Source organism: Simochromis diagramma, unplaced genomic scaffold, assembly GCF_900408965.1.
Source record: "Simochromis diagramma unplaced genomic scaffold, fSimDia1.1 OVJJ01000389.1, whole genome shotgun sequence".
In the NCBI taxonomy this organism is placed as follows: Eukaryota; Metazoa; Chordata; class Actinopteri; order Cichliformes; family Cichlidae; genus Simochromis; species Simochromis diagramma.
Genome location: NW_024387227.1, coordinates 1,198,227 through 1,216,103, shown reverse-complemented (window position 1 = coordinate 1,216,103; position 17,877 = coordinate 1,198,227). Strand labels below are relative to the sequence as shown.

Below are 17,877 nucleotides of genomic sequence, written 5' to 3'. Positions count from 1 at the left end.
TTAATCTGCATGTAGTCATTCCAGATTAAGAAACTTCTATTCTTCAACAAGTTAAAAAATGTATGGCTTCAGGGGCATTTTTATAACAACTATAGAGGGATGTTACTACTACGACAAGGACGCTGAGGGAAAAAGGGCTTCACCTAGCCAGGCATCAAAGCATCGCAGAAGGACTGAAATTGACCCATGGCATATTTCTACATGGCTCTGTAAATATGCCTGAATTTAAAAATGCATCTGTCATCATTATCGCAGTCATCATCTGCATCGCCATTTTGTCTGTCCCGCATGAGAGATAATCGACTGTACAGTTTCAGAGCATTGCTTTTGTCCCCAGCGTCTCAGCAGCGAAACTGACAGGAGGCCAGCTGTCTGCCCGTGTGTCTGCCTGTACTCTGCTCTTTATTACCACCACCTCCTTCTGTAATTACAAGCTCCAGTGCACACAAGCGCACCATCAGGTGGGGCCAGGGCCACAAGCACGGCACCAGCAGCTCTCATCATTGTGGCATTTTGAATTCCCCCCGCGTGTAAGAGCTGTAGGCCAACAGGAGGCACATCAGAGGTGCCACAGCCTGCAGGCCAATCAGCCAGCTGGGGTAAGAAATGCTACATTTTGTTTCATATCATTAGAAGGTTAGCTCACCCCTCATTGGTTCACCATCTGGGCATTCTTTCTTCCTTTCTCCCTCAGTGCTGTGGCTTCTCAGTACCGTATCAACACTGCACAGCCTTCAGCATGGCGCGCAGAGATAAAAAAGAACTGAAGATGGAGGCGAAAGATCTGGGTAGATGAACATGGAGGCAAGAGCAAATCAAGAAAAGTAGAGAAGTGTGGGAAAATAACATAAAAAGAAATTAGGCACATCGATATGACTGAAATAACAATATTACTATCAGAAAATATACACATATTATCCAGGACTTTAAGTATATTAAACTGCATATGATACCTCGTGATAATAAAGTGAAGCTGCTTTGATGTCAAAATTTACATAGAACGTCAAAATTGAGGCAAGCTTGGTTCAGGGGGTTGGGAAGCTCATCTTGTAACCGGAAGGTAGCCGGTTCGATCCCCAGCTCTGTCTGTCTTGGTTGTTGTGTCCTTGGGCACTTCACTTACTGGTGATGGCCAGAGGGGCTGATGGCGCAATATGGCAGCCTCGCTTCTGTCAGTCTGCCCCAGGGCAGCTGTGGCTACAACTGTAGCTTGCCTCCACCAGTGTGTGAATGAATAGTGGAAATGTTAAGTGCTTTGAGGGTCTCGAAAAGCGCTATATAAATGCAATCCATTATTATTAAAATTGCACGGTAGAGTGTCACCTAGCAGTAAAGACAATGCATCAGTGTGGAAATATGCGAGGAGAAGTCATCTCAATAACAGTTTCACATCATCACAAAGGGAGGTGTAGAGTCTCTCTCTCTTTTTTAATCTGACACCAGTTTGGTTCTTACTCATTTTAACAACTCAAACTTTAACTATTAAACCATGAGCAAGTCTAATCTCCCAGTGAGAGCCGCATATTTTATCTCAATGTGGGAGTTAAACTCTGCATTAAGACTGCTCGTTTGAGATGTTCCACAAGGGTATTTCATTTTGGAAGACAGCGGGCTAAGAAGATTATAAGCACATTTTTCAATTTATCTCACACACCCTGACTCCTTTTATTGGCTGGGACCCTCTTATCATGTTTTGCCAGCAGCTAAAGCAGCCATTGGCATCTTCCACTGTATCCTCTACTTTGGAGTAGTTGCATTTGATGCAGTATTAGACTACACTTATTTTTACCCCGAGTGTGGCCTTTTTGAACATTTTGTTTCTCATAGTTGTGCATGTGCGTTATTAATGCGTTTCGGTGTTCTAAATGGCAACTTGATGAAATCAAGTTAATTCAAGGGATGACTTTGGGAAAACAGAGGATTACATAAAAGTGTTAAGTCTGTGTTATTCATCATCTGGACCTTGAGTGAGTCACAAAGGGAGAGAGGGGGAAGGGGGAGGTGGGAGAGAGAGAGAGAAAGAGAGAGAGAAGTTGCTGATGTTTAAAAAAACGGGAGAAAAAAAGCTGCAGGAGTAACGATATAAAACCTTGAGACAAGCGGATGCTCCTCTCTCAAACCCGCTGCCATCTCAGTGGTGGAAATGTTGGAGTTGGGGAGGGTCGACTTTGAGGTGACATTGACGCTATGTAGACGAAAGTGAGGATCCTGCGCTCCATGTTACGTCCCTGCTCGCTTCAACTGAGACGGCGGCAGCTCCTTTTCTCCGTCTTCTCTCCCCTCCTCTCTTTCAGCACCACTCCTTTAAGGACAGCACCTCGCTCTCAAAGACGCATTTGCCCACTATCCTCTCCCCTTTCGGATCATATATTCGCTCGCTGTCGCCGAATGCAAAGTTTTCACCGCGGTTTGACTCAGTGCAAGTGAAAGGAAGTTACTTTTTTCCAAAATCGGGATATTCCCCCCGGAGAAAGAATCTGCAAAGTAGCGGACTGTATTGTAAGTATTCACTTGTACGGGGTGCAATTTACATAAATTCGAGAAAAGAAATGCATTTGTTACACGCGAGGACCATCAAGGAATTTGCCATGTGCAGATGTGCTGAATTTGCGTAAGGATATGCAGCTGCGCGTGAGGTCGACGAAGACTTTTTACTTTTTTTTTAGTTTTCTTCAGGAGCCATTAGCATCTTCTTTGATCTTTCTGTTCTACAGCCACATTTCATGTATGTGAAATTTGAATCTGTGTTTTGTAGATTGTGTAATTTAAATACGCAGAAAATGCACAAGCAGTTCTTATCGCGATGTCTCTTAGATGCAAAATGTCACATTAACTTGGAATAGAAGTGGTGTGTTTTTATTAGTAGACTGAAATATGAAAAAAATAGTACTCTAGCTTCCATCTGTAAATGCAACCCTGGTACCCCGCTTCTCTCAATTACGCACAAGGTAATAAGGGGGCACAGAGAGCGCACTCTCTGCTCACCATTTTAACGGTCGTTTATTTTGCATTTAAAAATGCTATTTAAAATACAAACTGATGACGTAGATCTTTTACGTTTATTTACTAATTTTTTTGCATTAACTAAAATAACTATTGCAAATTAGAACTCTATTCCATGGATATTTGATGTAGATCTATATTCAAATTGCAAATTCTGGTGAGTTATTAGCCTCTCCAGGTGATTCATTATCGAGTCTGATTTCTAAATGTGTTTAATTGCTTTTCTCTTGTAAGGGAGCAGTGAGAAGTGGGCCATTGAATTTAGAGCATAATGAATCAAGGACAAGAGCAGGCTCTAAATTTCTGCTAACATGGATTCACTCCAGGCAATTAAAAGTGATTCATATTGCATGAGAAGCTTTTATTTGATCCCGTGGGATTCACAGAACACGGGACAGACTTTTTTGTCACCCCTTAAGAAATGTCACGACATATATACATGTATAAAGAGAGAGAGCTAAATAGATATAATTCAATTCAATCTGTCATTTAACAGAATTTTTTTAGGAATATTTTTAATTCCTCTTTAAATGTTTTTTTTTTTTTATTTCACCCAAGGAGTTAACATCCACAGTAATTATCGCAAAATTAATCCCTCATTATTATTAGGACATTCGTTTTAAGGCTCTATGCATGTATATTTTGAATAAGTATATTTGCATTCAAAGCAACTAACAATATCTAATTTAGGAATGTCACTTTTTCTGTGAAATTTATAACTATATTATTATTTTTGTTTTGTTTTTTAGGGTCACTGGACTGTTGCTAAGGTCCTCGCCTCGCCTTTTCTCCAAATCACTCGCTGTACCCCAGTTTTCGTTTTTTTTCCCCCCTCTCGGCTGTTGTCTGGGAACTGGAAGTACGGGACGGATAAACTGCTGTCTATCTGGACCAGTGCTGAAACCCCCTCTTCTCCACTGGTCAGGACTGTCCGACGCACACCTCGACCATGGCTACCAACGGGACCAAAGCCTCGGACGGACACGTCTTAACGGAGACGGTGAATGACGCGCCCACCACCACGCCAAACGACAAACCCAAAACCTTGGTGGTGAAAGTGCAGAAGACGAAAAAGGAGATACCCGAAAGAGAAACGTGGGGTGGGAAATTTGACTTTCTCCTCTCTTGTGTCGGATACGCAATCGGACTCGGAAATGTCTGGAGATTTCCTTACTTATGTGGAAAAAACGGTGGAGGTAATGAGGAATTCTTGGCAATTTTCAGATATCCACACACCAGAAGGAGCGCAAAGATCTCGAGATTAAAACCTGACAGTTTGCCCAGGACTTCTTTATTTATAACAGATATAAACTGCATGTCCAGTATAACCGTGCGTAATTGCGCACAGACAAATAGCTGTGACGTGATCTGGGGCGCAGAAACAAAACACCCCTAATATGTTTTATTGGATTATGTTGAAAATTATTAGCATATCCTTTGTCGTCATTTACACACCTTTACTTCTCACCTTTCATTCAGGGGCCTTCTTGATTCCCTACTTTTTGACCCTCATATTTGCTGGTATGCCTCTGTTCTTTCTGGAGACGGCTCTTGGTCAGTACACTTCTATTGGAGGTCTTGGAGTGTGGAAGCTGGCTCCAATGTTCAAAGGTAAATTATATATATAGATATAGATATAGATATATTGTTAAGACTTGAAACTAAATTTTCTAAATAACTACTTTATTTAGGCATTCTAAGTGGACTTACATGTGTTCCTCATTTTGTTTTATTCAGCACAATTTGACATCACACCTTTATTTTCCATTGTTTCAGGTGTTGGCCTGGCTGCTGCTGTTCTGTCCTTTTGGCTCAATATCTATTACATTGTTATCATTTCCTGGGCTATTTACTATTTGTACAACTCCTTCAGTGCTGTGAGTATTTGATATTTAAAGTCCTACATTTCTTAGCAAATGTAGTAACAGGGCACTAATTCTGAACCTTTAAGGGCCGAGATTTTCCAGATATAGCCCTGTCTGTATTGTTAGTACTATTACTTTCTAACCCTTTAATCATGAGGCAGGTGCTGTTTGCCAGTATCTCTTATATAAGGCCTCACAGCCCTTAACAGAGTATGACATTTATTACTTCCTTTCCCACATAATTAGTGCCTTACACAAGGTATTGATAAATGCATTTGGCGATGAAGCATTCACTGCTCTGAGAAAACCATGAAATCTCAGTGTCCCGAATGAGTATCGTGGTCTTGGCAGCTTGACAGCTAGAGAGAATAGGCAGTGGGAGAGTGCTCCAAATAAAAGAACCTGTGTGTGTGTTTGTGTTTGTGTGCGTTTTCCTTAAATTTCAGGATTTGCCGTGGCAGACTTGTGGAAATAGCTGGAACACAGATCGCTGCTACACCAACTACAGCATCACAGACACCTCAAACCTCACCAGTGCCGTTGTAGAGTTCTGGGAGTAAGCTGGACATTTCAGTTAATGTTATTAATAGGTTTTAACTGCACAGTAAGGTTACAGGTTCCCTTATGTGCATGATCATTACATCATGGGTCAGAGTTAGATATGGCCATTTGCATATGATGACTCAGTGGCCATATCCGTTAATAGCAATCTACCCAGAATATCAGCAGAGGAGGAAAATCTGTGCACAAATGGTAAATGGACTGAAAAGAATAATGGGTGAGAAAAATAACGTGTGCACAGAAGCACAACTTCCTTTCGCTATCATACCTTTAAGCTTTAAGGATGAGAAAAAAGCCATCAAAAGACTCTTTGTGAATATCCAGATGCATGTAGGCACATTTGTGTATGCTTCCATGCATGCTACATATGTGACATCAAGGATGCCCTTGTGTATTGTAGTAAGACCCCTTTACTTCCCTCCAGACGAAACATGCATCAGCTGACCGATGGCCTGGAGAAGCCTGGGGAGGTCAGGATCCCACTGGCTATCACACTCGCCATAGCATGGGTCCTTGTCTATTTCTGTATCTGGAAGGGAGTCAGCTGGACTGGCAAAGTAAGTAGAAGAAGAAGGTACAGACATCAGCAGAAAACAATGAAAAAGCCAAATATAGAACTGGAACAACAGAACTTTAGATTATTGTTGAAATAAAGGGAGTTACTCACTTATTTTAGAAATTTTGTGTAATTTCCTGTTAGTGTGGGAAAAGAGCTTCACTGGTACACTGTCACGAAAAAGTTAAAAATCATACAAAAAGATTATACATGGACACATAGGCTATCCCTTTGGAATATCCTTTTATTATAAAGTATGTTTGTGTTATATAAGTACCAACATTTTGCACAATGGCAAACAGCCCAACAGAGTTTGCATCATCTGTACACTGAGCTAAAGTATGAGATTTCTATTTGCTGTTGCTTGATCTTTATTTTGATGTCTGTTTTTTTCAGTATGGCAAAAGGAGTTTCAACAATTTCCTAACTTTCACAACAAGATCCTCTGCTGATTCATTTTTATGCAGTAGATGTTATCTTGGCTGGCATGATTAGTGTTGACTTTGACAGCACAGTCTGAAATTAGTTCAGATAAGGAGGGAAATAGTGCGCCGGGAGTGTGCTGAACCCAGTCTTTCTGGGGTCACTGTGCCTCTGGGAGATGGTTGACTAGGGGCACTATGCTGCTCTGTGTGGATGGTGCCTCAGTAACACAATAAGTTGATGAGACTAACAACTTGTCGGTTTTCAAACTGCGCTCTTGCCTGGCATGACAAATATTCTCGGGAGATCTTAAAGATGGCTTAGAGAGATTATTTTGCAGTAATCACGATTTTGTGCCCCGTAGGTGGTGTACTTCTCTGCCACGTACCCTTACTTCATGTTGTTCATCCTGTTTTGCCGTGGTGTCTCTCTGCCCGGTGCCATGGATGGAATCCTCTTCTATATCACACCAGACTTTAACAAGCTTAAGGAGTCTGAGGTGAGCTCGCTGCTCTTTCTGATCATGAATACATGTAGATATTCTGCAGCAGCAACCAAAATGAAGGTTGCTGCAGAGTATAAGATGAGCCCCAACTTGATGTGTTTTGGTTTTTGGGGTGATGTTTCAGGGTTGTTGTTTTTTTTAACATTATGTAGGTCTCTGTACCTACATGAATGGATGGGAACTAATAAGTCAACAAGATTCCAGATACATTTTCAGTGATTGCAGAGCTTTAACGTGAATGTCTGTGAATGATGTTTATAACCATGATTGTTCATTGCAAGTACCATTATTAGCACAGTTCACAAATACTTTCTTTTACAGTATTGATTATGAGATAATGTGTTTATTTCTGTAAAGACTGAGAAGCTGAGGTCAGATCACGATTCAGTGATTTGACAGTTGATCAAATAGCATCAGGCACGACAAAACAATGCTGAGGTGTTACAGTGCAGAACAAACAGTTTCCCTCTTTCTAGCATTTATGCATATGCTTTCATCAGAGAAAAGAGTCCTGATAATCAGTAAATGAATATAATCCTGGCCCGTTTTTCAAACAAAAATCTTCTTTTAGCAGCAATTTTTGCACAAGCACACTTACTTGAACCTCTTTTCTGTCTGTGTGTCAGGTGTGGCTCGACGCTGCCACTCAGATCTTCTTTTCCTACGGGCTAGGATTAGGCTCTCTGATTGCTCTCGGCAGCTATAATCCCTTCACCAACAACGTATACAGGTAGGTGAATAAAATACTGTTTCTGTTTATTTACAGCTTGAATTAAATGCCAGTTAAAAAATTACCATCTAACACCACTCACTCATATCATTTATTCATTTATTTATTTATTTATTTTTTATACAGAGACCGTGCAGATGTCTCTTCCTGGGATTATTTTTGGTTTCCGTGACAGCATAGTGTCTGCAGTTTGTTCTATTTTGGGACTATTTGAGCCCCCTGTTATATCAGTTGTTTCATTATTTTGGCTCCACATAGTGTTTTAGATTCAGGTACACACATTTGATGACTGTCACAGGCTGTCACCTTATAAAATAAACACTGGCCATCTGCCCATTTGTCTCTCTAGTCGTAAAACTGCTAGAACTCACTGCCGTTTTATAAAATCAGGACATTATCAATGTATTCAGCTGTTGTGCCACTGCCAGATGCAAAATGGCTTTCCACCTTTCCCTTTCCACCCCACCCCCCACCACCCCACTCCCACAAGCCTCGCCACAATGTGTGACGGGTTGATAAGGAATTGATATAGGCGTGACAATGGCTGCAGCGTGCTTTGTCTCTCCCCTACAGAGATTCTGTCATTGTCTGCTGCATCAACTCCTTTACCAGTATGTTCGCCGGCTTTGTCATCTTCTCCATCGTGGGATTTATGGCCAATGTGACAAAGAGACCCATCGCTGATGTGGCAGCCTCAGGTAATTGCAATCAATGTTGAAACTCAATAGTAATAACAGACACAGGCAAGAGATAATATGACTACAAATATGGTGCAAAAAGTCAGCCATTGCAGCTGCTATAATTTTGAAGGGACAAATGATTTTTTTTTTTACACTGTTGGTCCAGATTGCTGGGATTATTAGAAGGGAAATACTTTGCAAAAACTCTCTGTACTCTCAGTCCTTTACAAATACTCAGCTTTGACGTTCAGTGTACTTTTTTCTCTCAATGACACTTCGAGATCAACTCCTTTTTTTGTTTCTTCTTTTATCAAGTTTTACACTTTCAGTACTGTCATATGAGCCTAGTTTAACTTTGTTTTGGCTTCTTTAGTCAAAACCAGATACTTTTAGCTGCTCCCTTATTCACAAGGAGTCACCACAGTGGGTAGCTCCCCATGTTTGATTTGGAAGATCTTTACATCTGATGCCCTGCCTGATGCGACTCATATAGAGTAATCTCCCAGGACAGGAATCAGGAGCCTATCACTTGTTAGGCAATTGTGAAAGCCATTACACTATGGAGCCACTACGTCATAGCCAAATACCACATGTTTTATTTGTGTCCCACTGTCAAATACAAATCACATTATCTCCGATATTTATCTTTTATCAGGACCTGGCTTGGCTTTTTTGGCATATCCAGAGGCTGTCACCCAGCTCCCCGTTTCCCCTCTCTGGGCAGTGTTGTTTTTCTCCATGCTCTTAATGCTGGGAATTGACAGTCAGGTAAAGATATTTCAAGAAAAAATGTCTCCTTTTACCAATATGAAATGCTTTCTAAAATACTTTTCTAACCCTCAAATAAAAATGATCTAAGTTTTCAGTTTGATACTGCACTAATGTGCCAAAAAACTTACCATTGCTCTTTTGCTCAGATACTAAACCTTAGCAATGTTTTTATTGTGACAGAAATGTATTGTGTAACAGTTTCAACCTGATTCTGCAATATCTCCAGTTCTGCACTGTGGAAGGCTTCATCACTGCCCTGGTTGATGAATTCCCCCATGTCCTTCGAAAGCGTAGAGAGATCTTCATTGCAGTCGTCTGCCTTATTTCTTACATCATTGGCCTGTCCAACATCACACAGGTGAATATGAATGTGCACTAACTCTGAATGTGCAGGCATGTCAAACATAAGGGTTGTGGGCCAGAATCGGTCCTACAAAGCGCCCCCCATGGCCATTCATGCTGCACCACTGTAATTAAGTAACAAATTATTAAATAACAGATTTTTTTTTTTTACTACTTACCCTGGAAATGTCTGTATTTTACAGTAAGTCCAAAGTAAAAAAAAACAAAACAAAAACAACAACAGGTCATTTAATAGGACATTTTCTGTGAATTTACCTTCTGTTTTATATTTACATTAACAACAACCAGACATTAACCTGATCAATGCCTGCATTTGTTGGGTTCATCTTTACACTTTGTAAAACAGTCATAGGGTCTAATTCTTGAGACTAACATGCCAAACTGATTCACAATATTTAGTATTTACTCGAGTACAAAAAGAGATCCCCCAACATCTACTAGCAAGATTCCCATGTGGTGTGATCTGGTCATTAAGGGCTCTGATTTGCATATCATATCAACATATCCTTGAGAAATGATAAAATGGCTTTAGTCTAGTACACGTTCTCTCCAATTTCTAAATATTCATTGAAACTGCTGCGCATATTCAAGGAGGAGGAACCCCAGCGCTTTGTTAATCTAATATTGATTACGCGCTCATAAAGCGCTCAATACAATCATCCACCTCACATTCATACACTTGGGAAAGCTAGTTAACCCACTGCCCTGGGCAGATGACAGAAGCGCATATCGCGCCATCGCCCCTCTGGCCAACAGTTAGGGTAAGTCTCGAAGGACACACGACCAGGACGAGAGCCCAGGATCGAACCGCGACCTTCTGGTTACGATCGATCCAACCCCTGAGCCTTCGCCCCAATCACATCTAGGTCACAACAATTTATTAGCTAACTCTGTCCGAGGGAGGCGAATATCCAAGTTTTCCGACACCCTCCTTAATGAGCCTTTGTAGACAATTCATAAGCTTCTAACATGTCACCTTTACACTCGGACTGTCTACTGATTTCATTTTCGGGGCACATTTATCCTCCCCCAAAGGAAAACAGCCCTTTGTTTCTCCTGGCCCCACATTCGCTGCTATTTCTGTACTCTCAGGACAGCCATACTTTGCAAATGTGATTCAAAAGCTTCAGTTGTTCCAAAATCGCTAGTATATTTTATTATTTCCTCAATAATTTTAAGTCTTAGCATTTCAGTATTAGTCACAGCTCATTTATGAGTGAATGACCTCTGTGTATAAAACAAATTTTCCTGGGGCTTATGCACAGTGCGCTATTTTAATCCCATTTTAATCTACAAGAGCTGTTTTAACCCAATTATGACTGTAATTAAAATAGGTGTTTTAGTCTGTTGAAGAGAAATGTCATTGTACTTAATCATTTGTCTTTTCTACTATGCTGGATTTCAGATTTGAGTAATAAAATGACATTTGAGGGCTTAACATAGTTCTATAAACTATTGTTTACACATAAATATTTAGCTATCAAAGTTTATTTGAATATATTGGAATTCCAAACTCTGCTTCTTCAATTGACACACTCTGAGTCATTTCCCTCAGGTAACATTATGCTAAAAACACTTCAAAGATCTGCATCAGTTTGAAATGCAAGACAAAGAAAATGATAAGCAAGAAAAAAAAAACCCAACGTGTCAGTAATATGCAATAAAAGCTTCTGTATCTCTTGAGCTATGACAATTCAAGAGCCTGCGCTGTTCCTCTATTCCAGTCACATTGGATTTCCATCATGCTACATGCACAGCACGTTATTTTATGGCAGTTATCCTAATCGCTGTTCCAGGCAGTATGAAGTATATCAAGCTTCAAAATGTAGAAGTGGACAAACTCCAAAAAGTCCTCTTGAGCTGGTCCCTAGAATGACTTGATAGCTGCAAGGCACTAAAGGCTGGCACTGTTTTTAAGTAGAAATTTGAGCCATATTGGTACTGCGTGCACTGCACAGTAGGAGAAATACAGCTTTTCACAAAGAATCCATTTAGAGTTCTGAGTTCATCAGTTGGATGTTTAACCATTTATTCTCACTCTTGATGTTACTTCACTGCACTAGTTTAATACTGTCCCGCACATGCCTGTAAGTGCTTTTTCCATTACTTCTCCTTTCTCATCATGTTCTTTGCCTCTGTTTTCAGGGTGGACTGTACGTGTTTAAACTGTTTGATTACTATTCAGCTAGTGGGATGTCCCTACTCTTCTTGGTCTTCTTCGAATGTATCTCAATCTCATGGTTCTATGGTGAGCCAAACAAAAAGGGTTTTTTTTCTCCATCTTAGAACAGTAAGTGTTTTCTGTCTTTTAGCTGCCAATTTGGTGTCGCTACAATGCCAAGCTTTGACATCTAAGACTCAGATGGGAAACATATAAATCCACAGTGACATAATGATAAAAACAACACTGATAATGTTTTTGTTTTTTTTGTTCCAGGTGTGAACAAATTCTATGACAACATTGAAGAAATGATTGGCTACAGACCATGTCTCTGGTGGAAGGCCTGCTGGGTTGTCTTTACTCCACTTGTTGTGGCTGTAAGTGCGGCAAGCAAAAACATAACACAAAAGAAAAATAGTACTCCACTGTGGTCAGTATTTTATTTGAAGGCACTCTGTATATTGCAAATGATTTGAACCATACATTTAAGAAAAAGTGTGCCATTGTTTGATGATTGCTTCTCTCTCTGGCTGGAGTCTATTTCTTTTCACTGACACTTGATTTAATGCTTGTGTTAACTTGCATTTAAGCACCATCATCCAATAGTGTGTCCCAACCACATCTGTATAAGACAATATAGGAAATAGTACAATTTGAAAAACTCTTATCTTAGCTTAAACATTATGCAGTTTGGTAGCATATTTGTAAGCATAATTAGATCTTTTCTCTTGTTCCTCTTGCGTACAGGGAGTCTTCTTGTTTAGTGCAGTACAGATGGTTCCTCTTACTATGGGCGACTATGTGTTCCCTGCCTGGGGTCAGGGGGTCGGCTGGTGCATGGCCCTCTCCTCCATGATTCTCATCCCTGGCTACATGGGCTACATGTTCCTCACACTCAAAGGCACATACAAAGAGGTAAGACAAATATATTAATGCTTGACTTTTTTAGTTGTATTTCACAAATTGTTATAATTGCCTGCTTTACACTACAAAAATTAATATCCTTTTCTTGTTAAGAAAGGAAGTGGGATGTTATTATTTTTAAAGCTATGGTATAAATACCAAGAGTGTACGGCTGACAAGTAGCTAAAGATAAACCAGCGTATAATGCATCACTATACCCACCTCTGAGCTTTTCACACATCTAGTAGCTTTACCCTGGACTCTGCAGCCGAATAAGCCACACTGAGTGTTTCAAGTGGATTACTTCTTATGCATGATTTTTTTGCACAAGCCAAACTGATATTAGCTCATACAGGATGTAAGGCGATCCTATATGCAGATAAAGAAAAATACAAGCCCAAAGGATTTAGTGAAAGATCCATTTACACCATGTACAGAAGTTTAGATAAATATTTAGGTCACCACAAATGCAGCCTGCTTTACCAGAATATACTAACCCATGAGCTTTATTACCTTTACTTTTTATTATTTTCATAATGGGCAGCTTTGAAAGTACTATGAAAGGATTATAATTAAGGGCCAAACAGAGAACCTGTGCAGGCACCAGCAGTCTTCTATTCTCCTTCTTCTTCTTTGTCCACTGGCAGTTCCCTGATTCTTTTTACCGAGTTTAATGGCTTTGCCACGAGTGCTCTAGGGCCACCAATGGTTCAGATTTAGCGGTATGTTTAGGCACATAACTTTTAAAAAACACAAATGAGGCAAATTAGCTACTCGTGGATTCCAAAGAATCTTAATATCACCATAACTTTGGGACATCTCATGAGTACATATTCTAGCATAAGGATGTTTATTCTCAGTGCATTCTTGTTCTCCTTTCCTAAGTCCTTATGAATTCTGATTCTGAAATGTGATTAGGTAAAAGAGATAGGATGTACTTTTGAAACACAGCCAGCAATGCAGCAATCACATTAAATTGTCAGTATATTACGCCTCGGGAGTGAGAACGGGCTGCATCTGACCAGTAGACGGTCGTACAATAATAGTAAAAACAGAAAAACATAATCAGAGTCAACCAATAGGCACAGAGGGCTTCTATTTCAGCCTATGCTTGCTCTGTTGTCGTCCATTCATCAGGTCTGGCTGCACAAACTAGGCTCAAGGACTCAAATGGAGTTCACACAATACAAAGCATCAGACAAGTGGGTTGATTGTCACAGAACTGCTGCTGAGTTTTCCTTATGCCCAAGAAGGTCTCCTAGTGCCTCATTTCAGTGAATAAAAGAACAAGACATTCAGACAAAATTGGCATCTGCTGGGAATTTGCATGTGTGACCAATAATATTGCTAAAAGCTATGTCAACGCCTATAAGAAGGTACAAACTTGCAGTTTCTAGTGTAAAGCTATAGAACTGATCAGTTCTATAGCTTTAGTAGTGTTTTGTTTTTGTATGATGTTGGACGAAAGAGATATAGGACATAAACAAGAATTTTTGTGTGGTGTCTCTGGAAGGCCCCAAAGCCAGGATATGTCTCCTTGTCATGTCAACCTAATTGATGCAACCACCATGAGTGATTTCATTGAAAGGTTTAAAATAAATACAGGCTACATTTTTTTCTGATGTCTACAAATATTGTCAGAGGTGATCTTCAAAACAACCCTCTCTAAAGTTATCACATGGATTTTGACTTTTCTATCCATTTGCCCCTTACAGGCAATTGATATAAAAAAGGAAAATATATTGTAGCACAGCATCTCTTTCATAAATTAACATCAGTCTTGGTGTACACACTATGCACTTTTTTCTGAGTCCCTAGAAGCCATGCAAATGGTAAAAAGAGGTTTTATTTTCAATCAGTGCTAACAGCTACACCTTTAACATAATCAGATCAAACTGACATTGTGACTGTACCCTGCTGAACTTCTTGGCCCCCTTGTTGCCGCTTGCAGCTATGTTTTGTAATTAATTTTGTAATTTAGAAGCCAAAAGATGCTCCACACTGAAAGGGAAAAGGATGTGCATAGCGAGTGTGACTTTGCTCCATGCATTAAAACTGTACAGCACCACTGTAATTCAATGGTTTTATAATAAGTAAAACACACTAGCATCCTGGGCAAAGTAGTAAATTGTCATGAAGCGTAGAGCGGTGATAAAAGGATTAGTGAAATAGATTTTTAATTAGTTCTGTTAAATAATTTCTGATAGCTGTGTGCTGTAACAGTGACAATGACATACAACAGCCATGAAGTCCTTGGTAAATGACGTTTATACGCAGGGCAGTGCCACGCTGCATTTTTATTGACCTGATGTTACTAATCACTGTAAGAGAATACCTTTTCTGGTATACCATTTACATTAACAACTTCTTGATTTGCAGTCATCCACAGTGAGCCGAATAAGCAGGCTTACAGATAGTCTCTTAGTCTCCTCTGACAGATATAGCTTTATAGTCACCACTGACAGAATAAATGGGCGATAATTGCAGACAGTGGAACAGAGGCTATCAGAGGCGATGTGCAGGCGTCAGATCCTGCAGTAACAGCTGATGGCTGATTGTCTAATTGTAGCAATCAGCAAGTTGATTAGTGCTCTGCACCCAGGCGAACACTTAGTTTCACAAACACTCCATAAAAATGTTGACTGCAAAGCCCTGTTCTGACGCTGCATAGCTGAGAGCATTTTTTAAAAATTTAGTAAGTTTAGTAAGTTTGGCCCATGGAAGTTTGTTGGTGTCATTAGTAGGTTTCACTCTCTAAAGGTATATTAATTCATATAACTTTATCTCAGGTTGGAAAGCATCCAGTAGAAGAATGTTTACATTCAAAGCCTAAGGTCATTTATCCCTTAAGCTCACAGCTGCATAGCTCGTGTGGTTTGTTACAGCCTTTGGATTTGAACACAGACTTCTCAGCTCACGATATTAACTGTGGTACTGATCTTCTTCTCAGCGTCTGCGGATGATGATCAAGCCTTTGGTACTGGTGAAGGCTCAGGAAAATGGTCCAGACCAGCAGACAGAAAACCAGAATCAGAACCCTGCTACTGAGGAAGCCTACATCTAAAAAGGTCTGATCTCTGTCTCAACAGCCAGACTGGCACTCCACAATAGAAGAAACGTAATCAAGGTTGGGAACAACCACTAGACTTTTATGTCTGCTTTTATTCACCTACCTCCTGGGGACACGTGAAACCAACCTGATTACACAGTTATTTTTAGGGGGTTTTCTGTATGTTTATTTGTAAAATACAAAGTTATAAAACTTATGATGACAAGCAAATTATCCAGCAAAGTTATTGTGATATTATGAATTTCATTATGCAAAAAAGTTAGCCTTTTTAGAAAAGGAAATGTGACTTAGTAAAATACTGTATATTGAATATATATAATTTAAATTTGGAGGCCCATGTTGATTCAGTAGTAATGTGCTTTGAGTAATCTACTAAACTCCAACTATTGTACAAAAGGGTTTATCGGTAAAATGCATTTTGCATGTCCATGAAATAAATACATCAAAATAAATGCCGTGTAGTAGATGAAAACACAATTTGAAAGTTAGCAAAGTGGAAATGGAATATTGAGCAATTTAAGGCAAAGACAATGTGGGAACGTGCAACAGGTAAGGCCAAATTTGCTTTTATTTTTAAAACAAATTTAACTAGACTATCAATCCCCTGCAAATCCTGCACTTCACCTGAAATGTTTACTACCCGTGTCTGGGGATACAACTGAAAAGCACAAGTACAGTATGGAATTTCTAAGTGTCCAATTTATTTTTGGCATGAGTGAAAACTGTGACCACAGCAAAAATAACATATATAATACATAGCAAGAGACTGTTATAATTGTTTCTTTGTTTTCTAAAGAACAATAACTTTGTATGTTGTCCAAATCTTTTTTGTAGAACAAGTTTTAGGTTATTTTCTATGTGTGTGAGTGAGAAGGACCAAATTAATGCTCTGAGACTGCTGACCCACTGAGCATTTATGGATTAAATAAAGAGTCTAATTAAAGTAATTATTCGAGAATCCCCTTTTGACTCGGTATAGAGCAGCAGGGTAGGGAAAAGAGCAGTCGCCCACAAGCACAGTTTGAATCTGTAAACTAGTACCTCTAAAAATAAAGGCGTAGCCATTACAAAACTCCTACATGTGCACTGCATGTAAAGTATTTCTTCTGGAGAGTAAACATTTTGAAAATGGTGACTTTTCTTCAACTGACAATAATTAAGTAGAAGGAAAAGTGTTACGCTGAAATAAAACAATACTAATTCAGAGTTTAAACTGTGAGAGCTAATAGGCTGCAGTGTAGCGTGCGAGATGATTTCTATCATTACTACCATTATTCTGTCTGGAATCGTTTACTTGTGTATCTATTTAGTAACCCACTTCTCAGGAACAAAGGTGGAAGTGACCAAATTCTCTCAGATACTACCACGATACACTGAAACAATGAATGCTGTATTAAACGACAACAAGTGTGAAAATGGTCATTTTTTTCCCATAAATTCAACATGCTACCTGAAGCAGCAACAAAACATAAAGTCGCAAACCAGAATGAAGACTTCACACACACACATATATATATATATATATATATATATATATATATATATATATATATATATATATATATATACTTGGGTACATTCAAAAGCTGATCCAAATTCCTGCCTCTTTTCTGTGTGCTATCTGCTCTGCTAGCATATTTTCTTTCACTGTGTATAAGCTGTCATGGCCTTCACAGATGTTGGTAGAAGCCATAAGTTGTTCCTATTCTGTCTTATATTTCCAATACAAGAAATGGGCAGATAAACTTTGGCACAGACACAGAACAAAACTGGCTGAAGTACTGTTAACAGGACATAGCCAGATGCTTTATAGGCCAACACCACCGAAAACTACTCCTTTTCATAGGGTGAATAAAAACCTATTATAACATATCAAGTTGCTCGGCAATATAATAGCATATGAGTAGATCCTGACTTTGTGACAGACCGCAGATATCGCTGTATTACTACGAAGAAGGATCAAGAGAATTTGCTTCTGTGGCAGCTATGCGACAGGAATCAGGTTGAACCAGTCCCATCTTTTCTTTTATTTATGTTTTTTTTTTTCAAAGATGTGTTTAAATGTGCAATGACTAAAGGGTTCCGTGAATTTTGTATAAAGTTACCATATTGCAGTTTTCTCTCTTGAATGATGTTGTAAACTGGACTGTGTAATACATGTATCTGTGAATGTCCGTACAACCTGGATTTTTTTTTCCTTTCGTCTAAATGTTGAACAGAAAAAAATGATATCATTTGCTGTTTTCTGCAATAATACTGTCTCAGAAACTAAAGCACATATCTCTC

At 39.4% G+C, this 17,877-nt stretch overlaps 1 protein-coding gene across 3 annotated transcripts; it reads left to right on the top strand.

The window, feature by feature from the left end:
* The first annotated feature begins 2,076 nt into the window (after positions 1–2,076).
* Positions 2,077–16,758, top strand: slc6a1b (solute carrier family 6 member 1b). Of its 3 annotated transcripts, none has more exons than XM_040052165.1 (15): positions 2,077–2,499; positions 3,753–4,199; positions 4,483–4,614; positions 4,780–4,880; positions 5,315–5,424; positions 5,854–5,986; positions 6,773–6,907; positions 7,540–7,643; positions 8,217–8,341; positions 8,979–9,091; positions 9,321–9,452; positions 11,603–11,705; positions 11,895–11,995; positions 12,366–12,533; positions 15,472–15,585. In XM_040052165.1, the coding sequence occupies exons 2-15, from the start codon at positions 3,953–3,955 to the stop codon at positions 15,583–15,585; spliced, it is 1,818 nt and encodes a 605-aa protein (XP_039908099.1). In that variant the 5' UTR covers positions 2,077–2,499; positions 3,753–3,952. The 3 variants fall into 3 exon arrangements, with proteins under 3 accessions (XP_039908099.1, XP_039908100.1, XP_039908101.1); XM_040052166.1 differs by lacking the exon at positions 2,077–2,499 and adding an exon at positions 2,559–2,725; XM_040052167.1 differs by lacking the exon at positions 2,077–2,499 and having other exon boundaries at positions 3,953–4,199; positions 15,472–16,758.
* The last annotated feature ends 1,119 nt before the right edge of the window (positions 16,759–17,877 follow it).